The sequence below is a fragment of the Macaca fascicularis genome, chromosome 1 (assembly GCF_037993035.2).
Source record: "Macaca fascicularis isolate 582-1 chromosome 1, T2T-MFA8v1.1".
NCBI classification, from domain to species: Eukaryota; Metazoa; Chordata; class Mammalia; order Primates; family Cercopithecidae; genus Macaca; species Macaca fascicularis.
In genome coordinates this window covers 233529709-233545142 of record NC_088375.1, presented here as the reverse complement: position 1 = coordinate 233545142, position 15434 = coordinate 233529709, and the positions used below count along the sequence as shown (strand labels likewise).

The following is a 15434-nucleotide window of genomic DNA, read 5'->3' as shown; positions in this document are numbered from 1 at the left end:
CCCCCGAGCTCGGCGTCCGCGGAAGGCCCAGGCGCGCTCCCGGGAGCACCGTGCGCACGCGCACCGCCCCGAGCCGGCGGCGCTTGCGCACTCGCTCGTCCGGCCTGGGCCGCCGGCCCGGCGCGGGCGCCATGAAGCTGCTGCGGCGCGCGTGGCGGCGGCGGGCGGCGCTAGGCCTGGGCGCGCTGGCGCTGTGCGGGGCGGCGCTGCTGTACCTGGCGCGCTGCGCGGGCGAGCCCGGGGGCCCCAGGACGGCGTCGGGCCGCAGCCCCCCGCCCCCCGCGCCCGCGCGCGCCGCCGCCTTTCTGGCCGTGCTGGTGGCCAGCGCGCCCCGCGCCGCCGAGCGCCGCAGCGTGATCCGCAGCACGTGGCTGGCGCGGCGCGGGGCCCCGGGCGACGTGTGGGCGCGCTTCGCCGTGGGCACGGCCGGCCTGGGCACCGAGGAGCGGCGCGCCCTGGAGCGGGAGCAGGCGCGGCACGGGGACCTGCTGCTGCTGCCCGCGCTGCGCGACGCCTACGAAAACCTCACGGCCAAGGTGCTGGCCATGCTGGCCTGGCTGGACGAGCACGTGGCCTTCGAGTTCGTGCTCAAGGCGGACGACGACTCCTTCGCGCGGCTGGACGCGCTGCTGGCGGAGCTGCGCGCCCGCGACCCCGCGCGCCGCCGCCGCCTCTACTGGGGCTTCTTCTCGGGCCGCGGCCGCGTCAAGCCCGGGGGACGCTGGCGCGAGGCCGCCTGGCAGCTCTGCGACTACTACCTGCCCTACGCGCTGGGCGGCGGCTACGTGCTCTCGGCAGACCTGGTGCGCTACCTGCGCCTCAGCCGCGACTACCTGCGCGCCTGGCACAGCGAGGACGTGTCTCTGGGCGCCTGGCTGGCGCCGGTGGACGTGCAGCGCGAGCACGACCCGCGCTTCGACACCGAGTACCGGTCCCGTGGCTGCAGCAACCAGTACCTGGTGACGCACAAGCAGAGCCTGGAGGACATGCTGGAGAAGCACGCGACGCTGGCGCGCGAGGGCCGCCTGTGCAAGCGCGAGGTGCAGCTGCGCCTGTCCTACGTGTACGACTGGTCCGCGCCGCCCTCGCAGTGCTGCCAGAGAAGGGAGGGCATCCCCTGAGCCGCCGCGGCCCGGCCCTCCGGGGCACCCGCTTCACCCAGCGGCGCCTTGGGGCAGATGCCGAGCGCGCGCCATGCCCGGGCCCCAGGGCCCCCGTCCCGCGGCCACGCCCGTGGTCGCTGCCTCCCCGGCCTGCGTTTGGGAGACCCCTGGAGGTTGCCGGGACAGCGCGCCGTGTCCAGGTGGAGGTGCCGGTTCCTGGACCTTAGCGAGCCTAAGCGGGGCCCGGCCGCACGCTGACCCCCGTGCTGTCCGCAGCCGGCTCACGGGGCTGGGCCCCGATCTTCCGTGTCTCTTATCAGTGGCGTTTTTCATGTACGTGTCTCAGATCTAACGTGATTTCACATCAGTCCGATTTCATGGGATTTTGGTCTCTGTCCAGTGACTTCGTGGTAAATATAACTCAGTGTTTGCTTGTAACTTATTTATAAATATTGTAAGTTTGTGTCGATGTGAGTGTAAGTTGGCAATGTGAAGGTCTCGGGTTTTTTACATGGTTTCAGGAAACACTTCTATGTCAGAACTTGGTGCCTGTACCGTCGGCCCCGCTGCTGCGTGTGTTTAAAGGCAGGAGAACTTTAAAACTGGCCATTTATCTTTTCAGTGTACACGTCATTGGACTCATTGTTTCTTTCTGAAGAGATTTTCCTTTTAAGGCTTCCCGTGGGTGCGTGGCGCTGCTTTATTTCAGACTCCACCCCAGGTTCCAGGAACCGAACCCCGGAGTGCTGATGCGGTTCCAATTCCGCCTTAAGAAAAGAGGACCAGCGGGCACCCGGCTTGCCTCTCGCCTACCTTAACACCTCCTTGGAATCTTCAGTGTTCACGAGAAGAGTGAACACTGCTGTCGTTGCCAAAATAAAATAAAGCTGCCCCAGGACAAGGGGTGACCATGAGCCCCCTGAAGTCCAACACGGGTTTTCTGTCTGGGGACCTGGGTGGTCCCCGCTGTGATCTTTGTTGTCCCACTTTGGAGCCGGGGCCGGTCTGGGGTCCAGTCTGGAGCATCAGGGTCAGGCTCGGCTGAGGGTTGGATTAGGCTCTGGGTCAGCCTTGTTGTGGGTTTAGGAGCAGGTTTGGGTTATTTCTGTTTGAAGGCAGCAGTGGTCTCAGGATGAAACAGCTGGGGTGGAGGGGAGTGATGATCTGTGGTCAGTGGGTCAGCGACCTGCACAGTGATTCTCCCACCTCCAACAGGAAAGGGTGGGACTGGAGGCGTCCGTAGGTCAGGCAGATGAGTTCGAGCTCCGATGGGCCACCTTGAATACAAGACTGACCTCCCTTTGTGCACAGTTTGTTCTTGGACACGGACTCGTGAGGATCCAGGGCTGGGGACCCCGGTGTGAGCAGGATGGGGCCCTGCCCTCCCATGGGGTGGCAGACTCGAGCCCAGGGGCTGCCCATCACAGCGGTGTCCCAGGTCCCTGCCATTCGATTTTACCTGGGATGCCTTCTCTGAAGTTCGGAATTACTTGAGGAACCCTGTGTGTGCTTGGAGAGGCCAGAGGGCTTGCTGAGGATCCCATGGACAGTGGAGAGCGGGATTCGAACCAAGGGCTGGACGCCCACACCTCTGGCCTGCACTGCCGAGTTCTTCGTAGCTCCAAAGAGTTGACCCCTGTGGAAAACAGTGCAAATGTCCAAGACTCCCAAGGAAGTCTAAAAATCCAGTTTGCAACCACTTCTGCCCTACAAAAAAATGGAAATTTGGTGTTTTTCAGCCTAAGACATTAAATTTCATGTCAGAACAAAGCCTGCCCTGGGCGGACCCTCCCCAGCCGTGCGGTGGTGAACGGGTTCAGAGGACATGTGGGCTGAAGGCTGGGCCTCGGGAGGGCTGGGGGCTTCCCAGAGCCGGGGCAGCTACAGCTCTTTCTGGTCTCACCTCGAACTTGCCCTATAGATCCTCCCTGCTCCCTGGTGTCTCCCTGCCCCGCGACTCCGCTCGACCGTGGACGTGCCGTGGCATCCCCTCCCCCAGGCGTCCCTTCCTGGTCTTAGCTTGTACAGCTCCCCACACACCCGGGTACTCAGTTCCCGGAGACCAGGGCCAAACCAGGAGGCCCTCGGGTGATGGGGAGTCACCGAGTTCATTTCCATGTGGGAACCTGGGATACAAAACAACCGACTCTTCTCAGCCACACGGATGTTTCTCCTCTGGCGGCCCCGAGAGCCCACCATGGAGGGGACGGTGTCAGGGCTGGGCAGGCACGGCACAGACGCACGCACACAGCCCCCAGGAGGCACATGGCCGGCAGGGAATGCAGGTCAAGCCAAGAGGGTGGGCTTTGGTCCCTTCAGGATCCGCCAAGAGGAGAGCACCCCCCTCTGCCCTCCTGGGGACCCTGGTCCTGCCCCTCTGCCCCCCACGACTGGTACGCAGGCACCTGACGTTGGCTCCAGCTCTCTGGGCCAGCCCTGGGTAACCACAGGGCCTGTGGCCTGGGTGGTCACCCCCAAAATGCAAAGTGCTACCTGCGTCTGGAGGTGCCCCCACCCGAGGCTTCCAGGTTTCCACCTGCCCACCTGTGCCTGGCTGGGATCGTGGCGGTCAAGGCTCCTGTTAAGGGACTGAATTGTGCCCCCTAAAAGATACACAAACTGACCTTGTCTGGAAGTCAGGTCACTGCAGGTGGAATCGCATTAAGACGAGGTCCTGAGGTGGCCTTACTCCGACGGAACTGGTGTCCTTATCAGAATAGGCCCGGAAAAAGCCGCTGTGTGGCCACAGAGACTGATATCCAGGCGACGCCTCTGCAGGCCGAGGATTGAGGACCCCCCAGCACCCCACCAGGCGAGAAAGGGCTCTACCCAGAGTCAGGAGCATGGCCTCCAGGGCTGCGAGGGAAGACACCCCGTCCAGCAGCCCCAGGGTGCCAGCCCAGTTGCCTGTGCCTGGCACTCTTCGGTGCAGATGCGGGCAGGGGCTCCTGCAACCTTGCGGTGTCACAGACGCCCAGCACTGACTGGGCCCAGATCTTCTCCTGGGGCTCAGCACACACCCTGTTCCCGGAAGGCGTTCATCAGTCCAGCCTGCAGCAGGGCTGCCCCTGCGGCCTGGGTCACCCCAGACTCTTCTGCCCTCACCCTGGCCGCCTGTCCCAGCTCCGAGTCCTCAGGTCTGAGAGGGGCACGGCCCTCCTGTGGCCCCACCTGCCCAGGCTCCCCAGCTGTGGCACCGTGAGACCGGCTGACAGTGCGGGAATGGAAGCCCCAGCTGCCCAGATGGCTTGCGGAATCCTGGGGAGCTAGTGGCCAGAGACAGCCACGCGCCCAGCCCTCCGCACACAGAGCGGGTCCCGGAGAAGAGAGGAGGCCCCTTGTTCACATCAGGCCCTGCTTCCTGGGCCCACCGACAGCCAGTGAAAGAGGAGTTTCCAGCTCCACGGGGGCTGCTCCCTGGTGTCAGGGGCCTGGGAAGGGCTTGGCTCTTTTTCCTGGTTTCCTACTCTGGAGTGCGCTGGGGTCTCCCTCTCCCACTGTGGGCTGAGGGGAAAGACCTCTGTGTCCATCCCACAGGCCCGGCCAATCTCAGGGTCCATCCCACAGGCCCGGCCAATCTCAGGGTCCATCCCACGGGCCCGGCCAATCTCAGGGTCCATCCCACGGGCCCGGCCAATCTCAGGGTCCATCCCACGGGCCCGGCCAATCTCAGGGTCCATCCCACGGGCCCGGCCAATCTCAGGGTCCATCCCACGGGCCCGGCCAATCTCAGGGTCCATCCCACGGGCCCGGCCAATCTCAGGGTCCATCCCACGGGCCTGGCCAATCTCAGGGTCCATCCCACGGGCCTGACCGATCTCAGGGTCCTCAAGAGGCTTTTGAGGGGCACAGCCCAAACCCCTGGGCCTCCCCTTGAGGTCTCCTCCCAGCCCCCACCCAGAGGACCTTCCCACAGCCTTGGGAGCTGAAGCCCAGGCCACCCCATCAAGGTGGCCTCTGTGGGTGTCCACACTCCTTTCCCTCAGGGCCAGGGTGGGTCCCCGCCCCCAGCACTCACAGCCCCTCCCTCTCTGGCCTCCCTGCTCTCCGCACCCTTCCTACCAGAGACTGGTGCCACCAACCCTGCCCCGATGGCCACATGTACCGCACCGGCTAGGTCAGAACCACCCAAGGAGAAGAACCAAGATCTGGCCCCACCCCGTCCCAGGCTGCGCGCTCCTCCTCGGAAGGCCTCTCTGAGACCCATCCCTGCCTCCCTCCCCAAGGGTCTGAGCCTCCCTCACCGGGGTTCCCAGCGGAGGTGGACAGTGGATGAGTGGTCCGAGGAGGGGCGACTGCAGCCGAGGGGCTGAAGGGAGGTGGAGGCGGGAGGGGCAGGAAGGGGGATCTGGAAGGCCCCAGGTGCTCCCCACCCAACCAGCCTCGGCCTCTGCTCTGGTCGCGTTGCCCAGCGAGGCCTCTCCTTGGACTGGGGCTCAGGCAGTCTGCCCTGGTCGGGGCCATGGATGCCGCAAAGACCCCTCAACTCAGCTAGCCAGGGTGCAAGACTGCACCCACAGCTGAGAAGCCAGGGGTTACGAGTGTGGCCCTGCCGGGACCTCCTCAGCTGCATCCCCCAGAGTAAACACCACAGATCTTCCAGGGCCAGCCGGGCAGGCAGGACAGGAGCCCAGGAAGGCCGCAGTCCAGCTCCCCTCCCCGCTGACCGGGGCCTGACCCAGCCCGGTGACCCGAGCAGAAGGAAACCCAAGCCCTGGCCCCTCCCTCCGGTGGCGTCTGAAGGTCTCAGCGGCCGCAGCCTCCCCAGGGGCCCTGCACCCACGGCCGCCCACCTCAGACCGGAGAGAGAGTGAGGGATGAGCAGAGCCAGGCCCAAGTCCCCACCGGGGTGACAGGGTCACGGTGCCTCACCCTCGACCGCCTCTGCAGACCAGCCCCACCCAGACTTTCCGACCCAGGACAGTTGAACTCAGCCTAAAAAGCACCCGTCCAGAGGGCCTGAGTCCGGCCGTGGTGCCTCCTGCTGCGGAGAGGTGTCCTGCACACCCGTATGGCAGGGAGAGGCCTGGGCATGTGGGCTGGGGGCCTGAGGGGTCTGGAGATGCTTCCCTGTGGAGACAGGGTTTGCCCAGCCCTCACCTGTCACGCTTCTCGTCACCCCCTCGTGAGGGCCGTGGGCGTGCGGTGGGCAGGAGGCCCTGCTGGGCTGGGTCACACGCATGACACACGGCTGTCATCACACCGAGGCACCCGTGAGTCACTGCCCCAGAGCAGGGGCTGCCCCCGGCCTCCCAAACAAAGACCCTTTGTCCCCAGGCCTCTGGTGCCAGGCCCACCTGTGCAGCAGTCAGATGCGCAGGCAGACAGACACGCCGGTGGCTCAGCAGGCACAGGCAGGGCCAGGGCGTGTTCCCACACCCAGACACGCAGCCATTCCAGGGTCAGGCTGAGGGAGACCCCTGGGGGACAGGCCCTGAGGTCACCACAGCTCAGAGTGGCCTGAACTAGGAGTCCAAGGGCAGACTGGCCAAGCCCAGCCCGTGAGCGACGGCCCCAGGACACAGCGCCGAGCTCTGCCCCCAGCAGCCTCCAAGCACAGCAGATCCCAGGGCAGCGTTGTGCAGGCAGGAAAGAGCTCCCCCTCAGGACAGTGTGCTGAGCAGCCCCCAGCTGGGTGTGGGAGCCCCCTCCCTGGACCCTTTCACGCAGTTTGGGGAGCCCCAAATGCCGCAGCAGCCATCACAGCTCCGTGGGTCCCTGTGTTGTCCCTGGTGGGACCAAGACTATGTGGTCTCCTGGACCCCAGGGACCCCGGCCACGCCTGCTGCAGGCACTGAGTGGCCGGCCAAGGGCTCGGGCCCTGGGGCTCTGGACGGCCGCCCTGCGTTTGCTCCCACGGGGCCGTGCTGCTGGCTCTGCAGAGTCCCAGTCCCAGGGCAGAGACCCACACGGACGTGCAGACATGTGGGCACGCACACACCAGCCACAGGGACACACAGCTGTCAACCCGGGGCCAACACAGGGCACCTGGCACATAGATTTTTAAAAAGGAGGCCAGGCAGGTCTGTTTGGATCCCACACGCCCCCCAGATGCCCCCAACATGCCCCCAGGCCACGCTTGTTCCAAGGCCTAGATGACAGTGGTCACAACGTGTGGTGTGGTCTGTGGCCTGGGACAGGCCCCAGGAACGCCCTGAGCTTACTCCAGAGAGGCTGGAAGGCAGCCCAGGGGGCCCTGGGAGCAGACACCCTCCCAGCTGCAGGGCAGCAGGGGCAGCAGGAGCAGCAGAGGCGCAGAGAGGGAGGTGAAGTCAGATGCCAAAGCTGGGCCTCCAGTGCCTGCCTGCCCTGGCTGCAGCCCCAGAGTCCACACCCAGGTGCCGCCAGGGGCCAGGCTAGGGCAGCCACATCTCCCACATACCCCAAGAGTGGGGCCCTCGAGGCACCAGGGACAGATGGGCAGTGGTGTCCACACCTGACAGGCAGGGCCGGGGCTGGGCCCAGCCTCCTCCTCACAGCCAAAAGCCCCCAGCCCTGCCTCCCCGGCTCTTGCTGCCCCTCGGGGTGGCCGCCACACCTGGCCCCAAGAGGATTTTCTGTCTGCCCTGAGCTCCCGTCCGCATTTCTGTCCGTTCAAGACCAGGCCAGCACCAGAGCTGGGAATACTGGCTCCGACCCAGCCCAGGCAGCCCTGGGCAGGGTGGGCCTGGCAGGTCCAGCTGGGGCTCTAGGGAAGGGCCGGTCCTGTGAGTACAGGAGCTGGAGGGTTGGTGGGGGGAGTGTCCCCACACCGGGCACGGCCCCTCCCAGGATGGCAGGGAGCCCACAGCAGCAGCTTCCGACGCCCCCAGAGCCGGCCAAGCATCAGGTCGGACTGCAGTTCTGGAAAGTCAGCCCCGGTGGAGGTCATGGAGGAGCCGGCAGCTCCCCGCCGCTCAGGGCATGGGGTCAGGGGTCAGGCTGAGGCCTTCCAGCACTGAGCTGGCTGCCTTGGCTCTGCTCCTGCCAGGGTCCGGGAAGCCGCCAGACGCTTGGGACACTCAGTACCCCCGCTCCCAAACTAGGGGGCACAGGCCTGAAGAGGTCCATTTCCCTGGGCTCCCCGGGTCCCCCAGCCAGCCCAGGCCCTGAGCAACTGCAGCTCTGGCAGGCCTGCGCCTGCCCCGGGGACCCCACGCTCAGGCTGGGTGAGTGACAGGCATCTCCCACCCCATCAAGAGTCCAGGGTCCCCTCTATGGCAAACACTGCAGTGTGGGTCCAGCCCAGGAGGCGAGGCTGAGAGAGAATGAAGGGGTGCAGCTGGGCTGGGCCGGAGGACGGAGCCTGGGCTGGGTGGGCTGGGGGCCTGGACCCTCCTGTGAGGCTGCCCACCCCACCCCAACCTGTCCATTCTTCTGCTCCTGGGTGCCCAGTCACAGGGGCTGGAGACAGCACATTCCAGGGGAATTGCGGCTAAGTGGCGGATCACCTCCAACTGGGGCAGAAACCAGGTGGCAGAGGAGGCAGAGGCCAGAGAGGTGGTGCCGGCGCCAGGACGTCCCCCCCCATTCACCCTAGCCCCGGCCCCCCTTCATCCTCGCCCACATCCCAGCCCCCAGCCTCCCCCACCAGCCCCCAGCCCCTCCCTCATTCACCCGGGCCCCGGCCCCCACCCCGCCCCCTCCTCCACGTCTCTGTCTCCTCTCGGCCCTGGGTCCCATTTCTGGCGTCTCCGTCTGTCATCGCAGCCCCCACCTCCGGGGCTGGGGACTGGCTGCTGCTGAAGAACCTAAAGGGCCCCCATTCCCGGATACTGAGGCCCCAGGCGGTGCTCAGAAGGGCCTGGCTGGGTGCTGCCTGATCCTGGGTGCCCATTCTTGCCCAGGGTTGGCCCGCCAGGTGGGGGAGGAGCCACTGAAAACTGGAAGCAAACGGGGGAGTCCGTGGCCCAGGGCTCACGCCAACCGGGAAGGTGCAGGCCACACTCCTGCCCCTGCCTCCTCGGGGTCCCACGCGGCTGTCCCGCTGACCCAGCTCCCGGAGGGCCCGGCACAGCCTCCGCTCCCCGTGTGGATGGGCATCCGCCCGACTCTCTGGAAGGGAGCACTGCCAAGTGCTGTGGCCAAGCAGGGCAGGGGCTGAAGGGAGACCCCCATTCTGGATCCACGCCCTGGGGCAGGCCGTGCTCACAGGCGGGGAGCAGAGAGCAGAGAGGAGCCCCAAGCCGGGGCTCTTGCATCTGGCCTGGTATCCCGCAGCCCCACATCAGGGCCTCAGGACTTGGAAGGTGGTGTGGGAGCTGTTGGGGGCCGCAGGATGGTGCCCCACACCGGCCCTTGCCCGGCTGGACATCCCCAGGTGGTGACCACAGCCTTGGCAAGTGAAGCAGAGACCCTTCCAGACAGCCCCAGCCCCTGACGCCACCCTGGGGGGCCCAGGGAGAGAGGTGGGGGTGGGTCAGCAGCCAAGTCCACCTCGTGCTGATTGGCACCTGCCCACACACCTCGTCGCCAGGCTGGGCTGTCCTGCCTCACTGCCCAGCAGGCCTTGGGGAGGGCCCCTTCTCTGCCAGCCCCAGGCAGGTTCAGGTCCCAGGGGAGGGGTAACAGCCGTGGGCTCCGGCCTCTTCCAACTTCCCAGACCCCACCAGCCACCAATGGCCCTGGATGCCAACCAGAGACGGCATCTCCGCAGCGCTGCAGAGGCCCAGACGTCCTGAGGCCGATTTGCACTCTTCGGTCTGGGTTTGCCAGAGCCAAAATGGGGTGGGGGCGGGGCCCAAATCCACAGGACCTGCCAGGGGGCAGCAGCATGGGGATAGCATATGGGACCCATCCCACCCTCCAAGAGGCAATTCTGGCCCCTGAAGCCCCCCAGGGGCCCTGGTTGTTAGGGTGCGGCTGTCCCTAGGGCAGGCGAGGAGAAGCCTACTGGTCCCAGCCCTGCTCTACCTGGGTGCCCCAGGCACGGCACCGTCTGGGTGCACCTGAGCCCGCAGGGGTGCCTTTCAGCTTCACACGCCGGCGGCGGCCAGGGCACACAAGCACGCAGTCCCGTGTGTGGCCTGCACGTCCTCTTGCACAGAACCCCCCACAGGACGCAGGCCTCCCGAGGGCCCAGAACTGTGCTGCTCCCCAACCTCTGGTGCTTCCAGTGCCCCACGACCTGCTGCCCTCCCCAAAGGCTGGACAGGCTGTGGGCAGAGCTGAGTGGTGCTGGCATGGACAGTGGTCCCTGTCCTCAGGCTTGATGTTGCCCCTGCAGGGGCTGCCAGGGCAGAGCCCAGCCTCTGGCCATCACCATAACCCCAGGCCAGACAAGTTGGGCCCGAGGGAGGCTCCACAGCCCGTACTCCAGACTACCAGGCTCTCATGAGAACAGCACCCTTCTGCCCGCACCCATCCTCTGCCAACCTTGGCAGCCTGGCCTCCACCCCCAGTGAAACATCCAGGCAACACCGAGGGCGGCGCGCTCTTTATTGTGGTGACCGCAGGCATCAGTGGGAGGGTCCCCGGGATCCGGCGGCAGCTCCTCGCCCAGCCCCCCTCGGCGCCCTCACGTGCCCAGGAGCAGCCCGGAGAAGCTGGAGCCCGCCTGGATGGTGAGGACGGCCCCGGAGCCATTGTCCACAAACACAGAAGCGTACTGTCCAGCCTGTAAGAAGCATGGGGACGTCACAACCGCGGCCACAGCCCAGCCACCCGGCAGCCGCGCTAGGAGGTGCTGAGGCCCCAGAGGTCTGCACCCTGAGTGCAACCCAGCCCTCCTGCTCACACCAGGCCCGGCCTCACCTGCAGCTGCAGCAGCCCCTGCACCTGTGCCGTGAAGACCCTGCTGTTGCTCTCCAGGCCTGAGACGGCCTCCAGGGACCTGAACACAGCCCCACAGGGCAAGGGGGAGGCGTTGCAGGTCCAGGGGGCCAAGACCTCCCCGGGGCCCAGAGACTTGTGTGGCCCGTGAGCCCCGCCCAAGGGTGGTCTGGGGACTGCCGCCTGAAGCGGGGGTTGAGGTCACTCACATGTGGCGCTGGCACAACGACTCGATGCAGATGAGAACACGCACCACGTCCCGGGCCCGCAGCCGGGCCTTGCCCTGCAGCTCACTGTGGTCTGCGGAGACAGCCCTGGGGAGGGTGGTGCTTGGGGGGGCGGGGTGGGGGCCAGTGGGGAGGGGCTTCAGGGCACACCGCCCAGGACAGGCCCAGGAGTGGCTGCTGGGGCTGGGGGAGGGGAGGCCTGAGGCCGGGTGTGCAGCAGGGACCCCATGCCCAGTCCAAGGCCCCCATGGGGCAGGGGGCAGATCTCTAATGGGACCCATGCCCGGGGCTGGCGATGCCAGGCGCCCCCAGAAAGCTCAGCCCCAGCCCCGTCACAGCACACGGCACAGCCAGCCCCATCCGGCTCACCCACGTGCAGACTGGCAGAGAACTGGAAGATGCCGGACGCGGGGGCTGTGAACCGACCTGAGGCCAGGCTCAGACCGGAGCCTCGCAGGAAGGCGCCTTGGGCAGCAGGCTGTGAGGGGCAGTGGGTGAGCGGCCAGCGAAGGGCCTGGCCCCCACCCCACAGACCCCGCCTGGGGAAGGTGCCTGCAACCAACAGCCCTTCACTTGGAGCAGGACTCCCCAGGACCCTCACTCTCACCACGGGCACTGACAGGACTGACCCTCGAGTCCACACCCAGGAGGGTCTCCCTGCCTCCCGGCCACCGGGGACCCATCCTCGGTCTGGGCATAAGGTGTGGTCTGGGACCCCAGGGCCTCCCAACCCTCACCCGAGGCAGCCCCTCGCCCTCCGAGCCCCTCCCAACTCCCAACTCACGTGGGTGCCCCGTGAGTGTCAGACAGTGTGTGTGGTCCCATCTTGCCTGTGGGGCCCCACCCAGTGCCCCCCTCTGGGCTCCTGGCCCCACTCACAGCCTGGAAACCATGCAGCTCCACCAGTGTCCGCTTGTCCACCCGGCGGGGGCCCTGCAGCCGGCAATGAAACGCCTCTCCCACCAGCCACAGGCCCACCCCCTGGGGCAGCAGTGGGTCCAGGAGCCCTGAGAACCGGTGCTCCGTGGCCTCTGTGGGGAGGAGGGCACAGGCCGCCAACAGGGTCAGCGTGGGGCCCAGGCACGTCGGGACTCTGGGCAGTGCGGGGCAGCTGACCTTTCAGCAGCTCCTGAAACTCGCGAAGCAGAGTCTCCGGGGTAACTTCTGCACCTGGAGGTCCTGGGGGGCCGGGGGGCCCAGGAGGTCCTGGGGGACCCAAGAGGTCCCGCTGGGGGAAGACAGAAGAAGGAGATAAGTGTCCCAGTGGGACCCTGTCCCAGGCTCAGACCCTGCGGCAGCCCGGGCGGGGCTCACCTGCTTCTTGTCCCTGCTTCCGCACCGCTTCCTCAAGGCGCTGTCGTCCGGCCGCCGGACAAAGTTCAGCCATGTCATGTGGGCGTCGGAGAGCTCAGGTCCTGAGGCCTGGGATGGCTGAAGAGGCGGGACGGGGCTAGCACACTGAGGCTGCGCCCTGCAGAGAGCTGGGAACCCAGGGCAGCGGGGGCCACTCAGGGCAGACCCAGGGAAGGCATCACCAGCCACAAGAAAGACCCATGGCTGCCCTTGGGGGACTCAGAACCTGGACGTTCCAATGCCAGGGGCACCAGCAGTGCACACATGCAGGGCTTCTGTGGACGCAGCCACAGCCTGATGCCCTGAGCCCGACAGGGGCCTGGTCCTGGCTGAGGCAGGGACATGGACGGGACGATGTGGGGAGGACAGGAGGGGGTTTTCCACTGGCCTGAGAGTCCCAGAGACGCCAAGAGTGGCTGCTGACAGGGGAGCAGCGGGCACGGACCTTCCCGCCAAGGACCCTCTGCCTTCCAGTTCACCCCAGTCCTCAGGTTCAGGTCCAGGCAGCTGGGGCCAGCCCACCCAGTTCAAGCAAGGGTCAGACAGGGCCTGCCACCCTCTCCAGCCCTCCAATCACCCTCTCTTAAGCCACCCCAGCCCCCATAGTCAGAGGAGATGTGCTAAGGAGGTTTGGGCTGGGGACAGCCTGGCCTGCAGGTGGAAGCGATAGGAAGAGCGCAGCCTGGCCAGGAGAGAGCCCCTTCCCAGAGCAGGGTGAGCCAAGGGACCCTGGCCCGGGACAGAGTCCCGTCCTGAGCTTGGCCTAGCCCGACACAGCGAGGCTGGGTTCTGAGGACAGCCTCAGCCTCCTGACCAGACATGGCAGGTGAGTCCTCCCAGTGGACCAGACAGGCCTCTGCCATGGGGGGTGGAGGACAGGCAGGGTGGGCGTGAACCCATCCCAGACCTGGGCCCACCCAGGGAAAAAACAATCCAAGAGCATTCAAATTCACCTTTACTCCTCCCCCGACTCCTTATCCCGTTCCTCCCCACTGCTCCCCCCTCCTCCCCACACTGCTCCCCCCTCCTCCCCCCACTCTCCCCCCTCCTACTCCCACTCTCCCCCCGACTCCTTATCTCCCTCCTCCCCCGACTCCTTATCCCGTTCCTCCCCACTGCTCCGCCCTCCTCCCCCTCCTCCCCCCACTCTCCCCCTGCCTCCCCCCACTCTCCCCCGCGACTCCTTATCTCTCTCCTTCCCCCACTCCTCTCCCCTGCTCCCCCTACTCTCCTCCCCACTCCTCCCCAGCCAACTCCACCCCTACTCCTCCGGCATCCACTATCTGCTTGCTCTCCTGGCATCACCCCCGCAGTGTGATGGAGGGACCTGGCGCCCTGGAGGGGCCTGTGCATCAACCCGTCTGGGGACAGAGGGCCAGAGGCAGCAGAGAGCAGACTGCAGGAGAACCGCCCAACCCTGGAAGCCTGGAGGGCCAGCCTGAGCACACACCTTACAGCCCTCCAGCCGGCACCCTTCGAGGGAGGCTGCCACCCTGCAGGTTCTCTGGAGCAGTGGCCCTGGGCAGTGGGGTGCCCCCTCCCTTCCCCGGTGACTGGCCGGGACTGCTAAAGACCCCCCCACTGCTCCAGCCCTGCCAGCACTGCCAGGCTGGCCCTGGCACCGGGGACGAGCCCACTCTTCCTGAGCTGGTAGAGCCGGGCCTCAACCCTCCTCAGCCTGCCCATCTGGGAAACGGGGCCTCGGGCTCCAGGGGGACCGCGTGGGCTGAGAGGCAGCCGGGCTGGCTGCGGCAGAGCCGGCCTTGGGAGGAGGGAGGCCAGCATCAAAGGTGTGAGGGCTGGGGGTGGGGGCTGCTCTGGCAACTGCGGGTCCCCTCCCAGTCCCGGGGCCCCCGACGGCAGCGGCAAGGGCTGCCCTCCAAGACCCCTGGAGAGACCCTGAGCAGGAGAGAGGAAGCCCCGGGGTTGAGGTGAGCTCGGGACCTTCTGTCTTTGTGAGGACGCCTGGCCAGGCTGGGGCCTGAGGACTTAACCTGCAAGGGGGGGTGCTGGCTACACAGGACCCCTAGAAAGCACAAGGGACGGGCTCACCATGGCGTCTCCAGCCGCGGGAGTCATGGGGCGCTGGGCTCCCAGGGGGTCTGGTAAACCATCCAGCAAGCTGCCGGAGCCCCTCCCCACCCCCAAATCAGCAATTAACTTAATAGCAACAGGTTCCTCAGGGCGTGGCAGGCCCAGGCTTCAAAGGGTTAACTGTAGCCCCCAACCCCTGCGGGAAGCCCCCCTTCACCCACCCACCCCAGGCCAGCTGGGGGCCAGGTCCGGGCTGCAAAGGAGGAGAGGGCTTCCCAGAGGCCGGCCCGGCTGGGCTGCAGCAGATTCCCAAGGCAGGACTGTGGCCGAGGCCTCAAAAAGGGCAACCCCGAGGCAGAGCAGGCGGGGACAGAGCCTGCTGGGGGATGACGCCCCAGGACCCGAGCTCCGAAGTCGCCCCACAAGGGACTACGTGCGTCCCGGCCGCGTACCTTGGGGGCCTTGGGCAGCCCCTCGCGGGAGGACGCGCTGGCGGTGGCGTTGGGGGGATCCGCGCGCTGGCCAGGCTGCTGCGTCCTCTGCGCCTCCGGCCGGGCCCCAAGGCCCCCGAGGAGGACCGCGACCACGGCCCAGGCCCAGCGCCGCATGGCTCCGTCCCGAGGCGGCTCAGCGCGGCGAGTCCCGGCGCCAGGGCGCAGTCATGGGGGCGGCCGGCGCTCAGAGCCCCCGCGCGGGGGCGAGGCCCAGGGGCGCGCCCGGTCTCCGCCGCTGCATGTCTGCGCGGACCTGCCCGGAACGGCGGCGCGACGGCGCTCAGGTCCCGCTGGGGTCCCGCTCTGGTCCCCGCTCCCAGCCAGTCCTCTCTGGCCTTCTCACTCCGCCGCCCAGTAAATCCTCCCCTGGCCTCCTCCTCCCCAGACCTCGCGGGCTTCAAGGGGGGCTCACACTTGGATGATCCGCCAGCCCCCGGGCGCCCCGACGGCCAGGGGCGGAGACGGGGCGGAGA

General features: G+C 66.9%; 2 protein-coding genes across 7 annotated transcripts; one reads left to right on the top strand and one right to left on the bottom strand.

Annotated features, from left to right (window-relative positions):
- The first annotated feature begins 97 nt into the window (after positions 1–97).
- B3GALT6 (beta-1,3-galactosyltransferase 6) lies at positions 98–2019 on the top strand. The gene has a single exon (XM_045388917.3). The coding sequence runs from the start codon at positions 132–134 to the stop codon at positions 1119–1121; it is 990 nt and encodes a 329-aa protein (XP_045244852.1). The 5' UTR covers positions 98–131; the 3' UTR covers positions 1122–2019.
- Positions 2020–10318: 8299 nt separating this feature from the next.
- C1QTNF12 (C1q and TNF related 12) lies at positions 10319–15293 on the bottom strand. 6 transcript variants are annotated; one of them, XM_045388905.3, is made up of 8 exons: positions 14920–15293; positions 12395–12511; positions 12197–12308; positions 11960–12111; positions 11450–11558; positions 11063–11167; positions 10836–10914; positions 10326–10698 (listed from the first exon to the last, which is right to left on the bottom strand). In XM_045388905.3, the coding sequence occupies exons 1-8, from the start codon at positions 15073–15075 to the stop codon at positions 10341–10343; spliced, it is 1188 nt and encodes a 395-aa protein (XP_045244840.1). In that variant the 5' UTR covers positions 15076–15293; the 3' UTR covers positions 10326–10340. The 6 variants fall into 6 exon arrangements, with proteins under 6 accessions (XP_065387234.1, XP_045244840.1, XP_065387249.1 ...); XM_045388910.3 differs by having other exon boundaries at positions 10504–10698; positions 11063–11153; XM_065531177.2 differs by lacking the exon at positions 10836–10914 and having other exon boundaries at positions 11063–11153.
- Between the last annotated feature and the right edge of the window lie 141 nt (positions 15294–15434).

Coding starts and splice junctions, on each gene's coding strand:
- B3GALT6 (XM_045388917.3), top strand. CDS start 132: ATGAAGCTGCTGCGGCGCGCGTGGCGGCGGCGGGCGGCGCTAGGCCTG.
- C1QTNF12 (XM_065531162.2), bottom strand. CDS start 15,075: ATGCGGCGCTGGGCCTGGGCCGTGGTCGCGGTCCTCCTCGGGGGCCTT. Junction 12,512..14,919: donor GGCTGCCCAAGGCCCCCAAG/GTACGCGGCCGG, acceptor CCGCCTCTTCAG/CCATCCCAGGCCTCAGGACC. Junction 10,699..11,062: donor TCGTTGTGCCAGCGCCACAT/GTGAGTGACCTC, acceptor TGCTTCTTACAG/GCTGGACAGTACGCTTCTGT.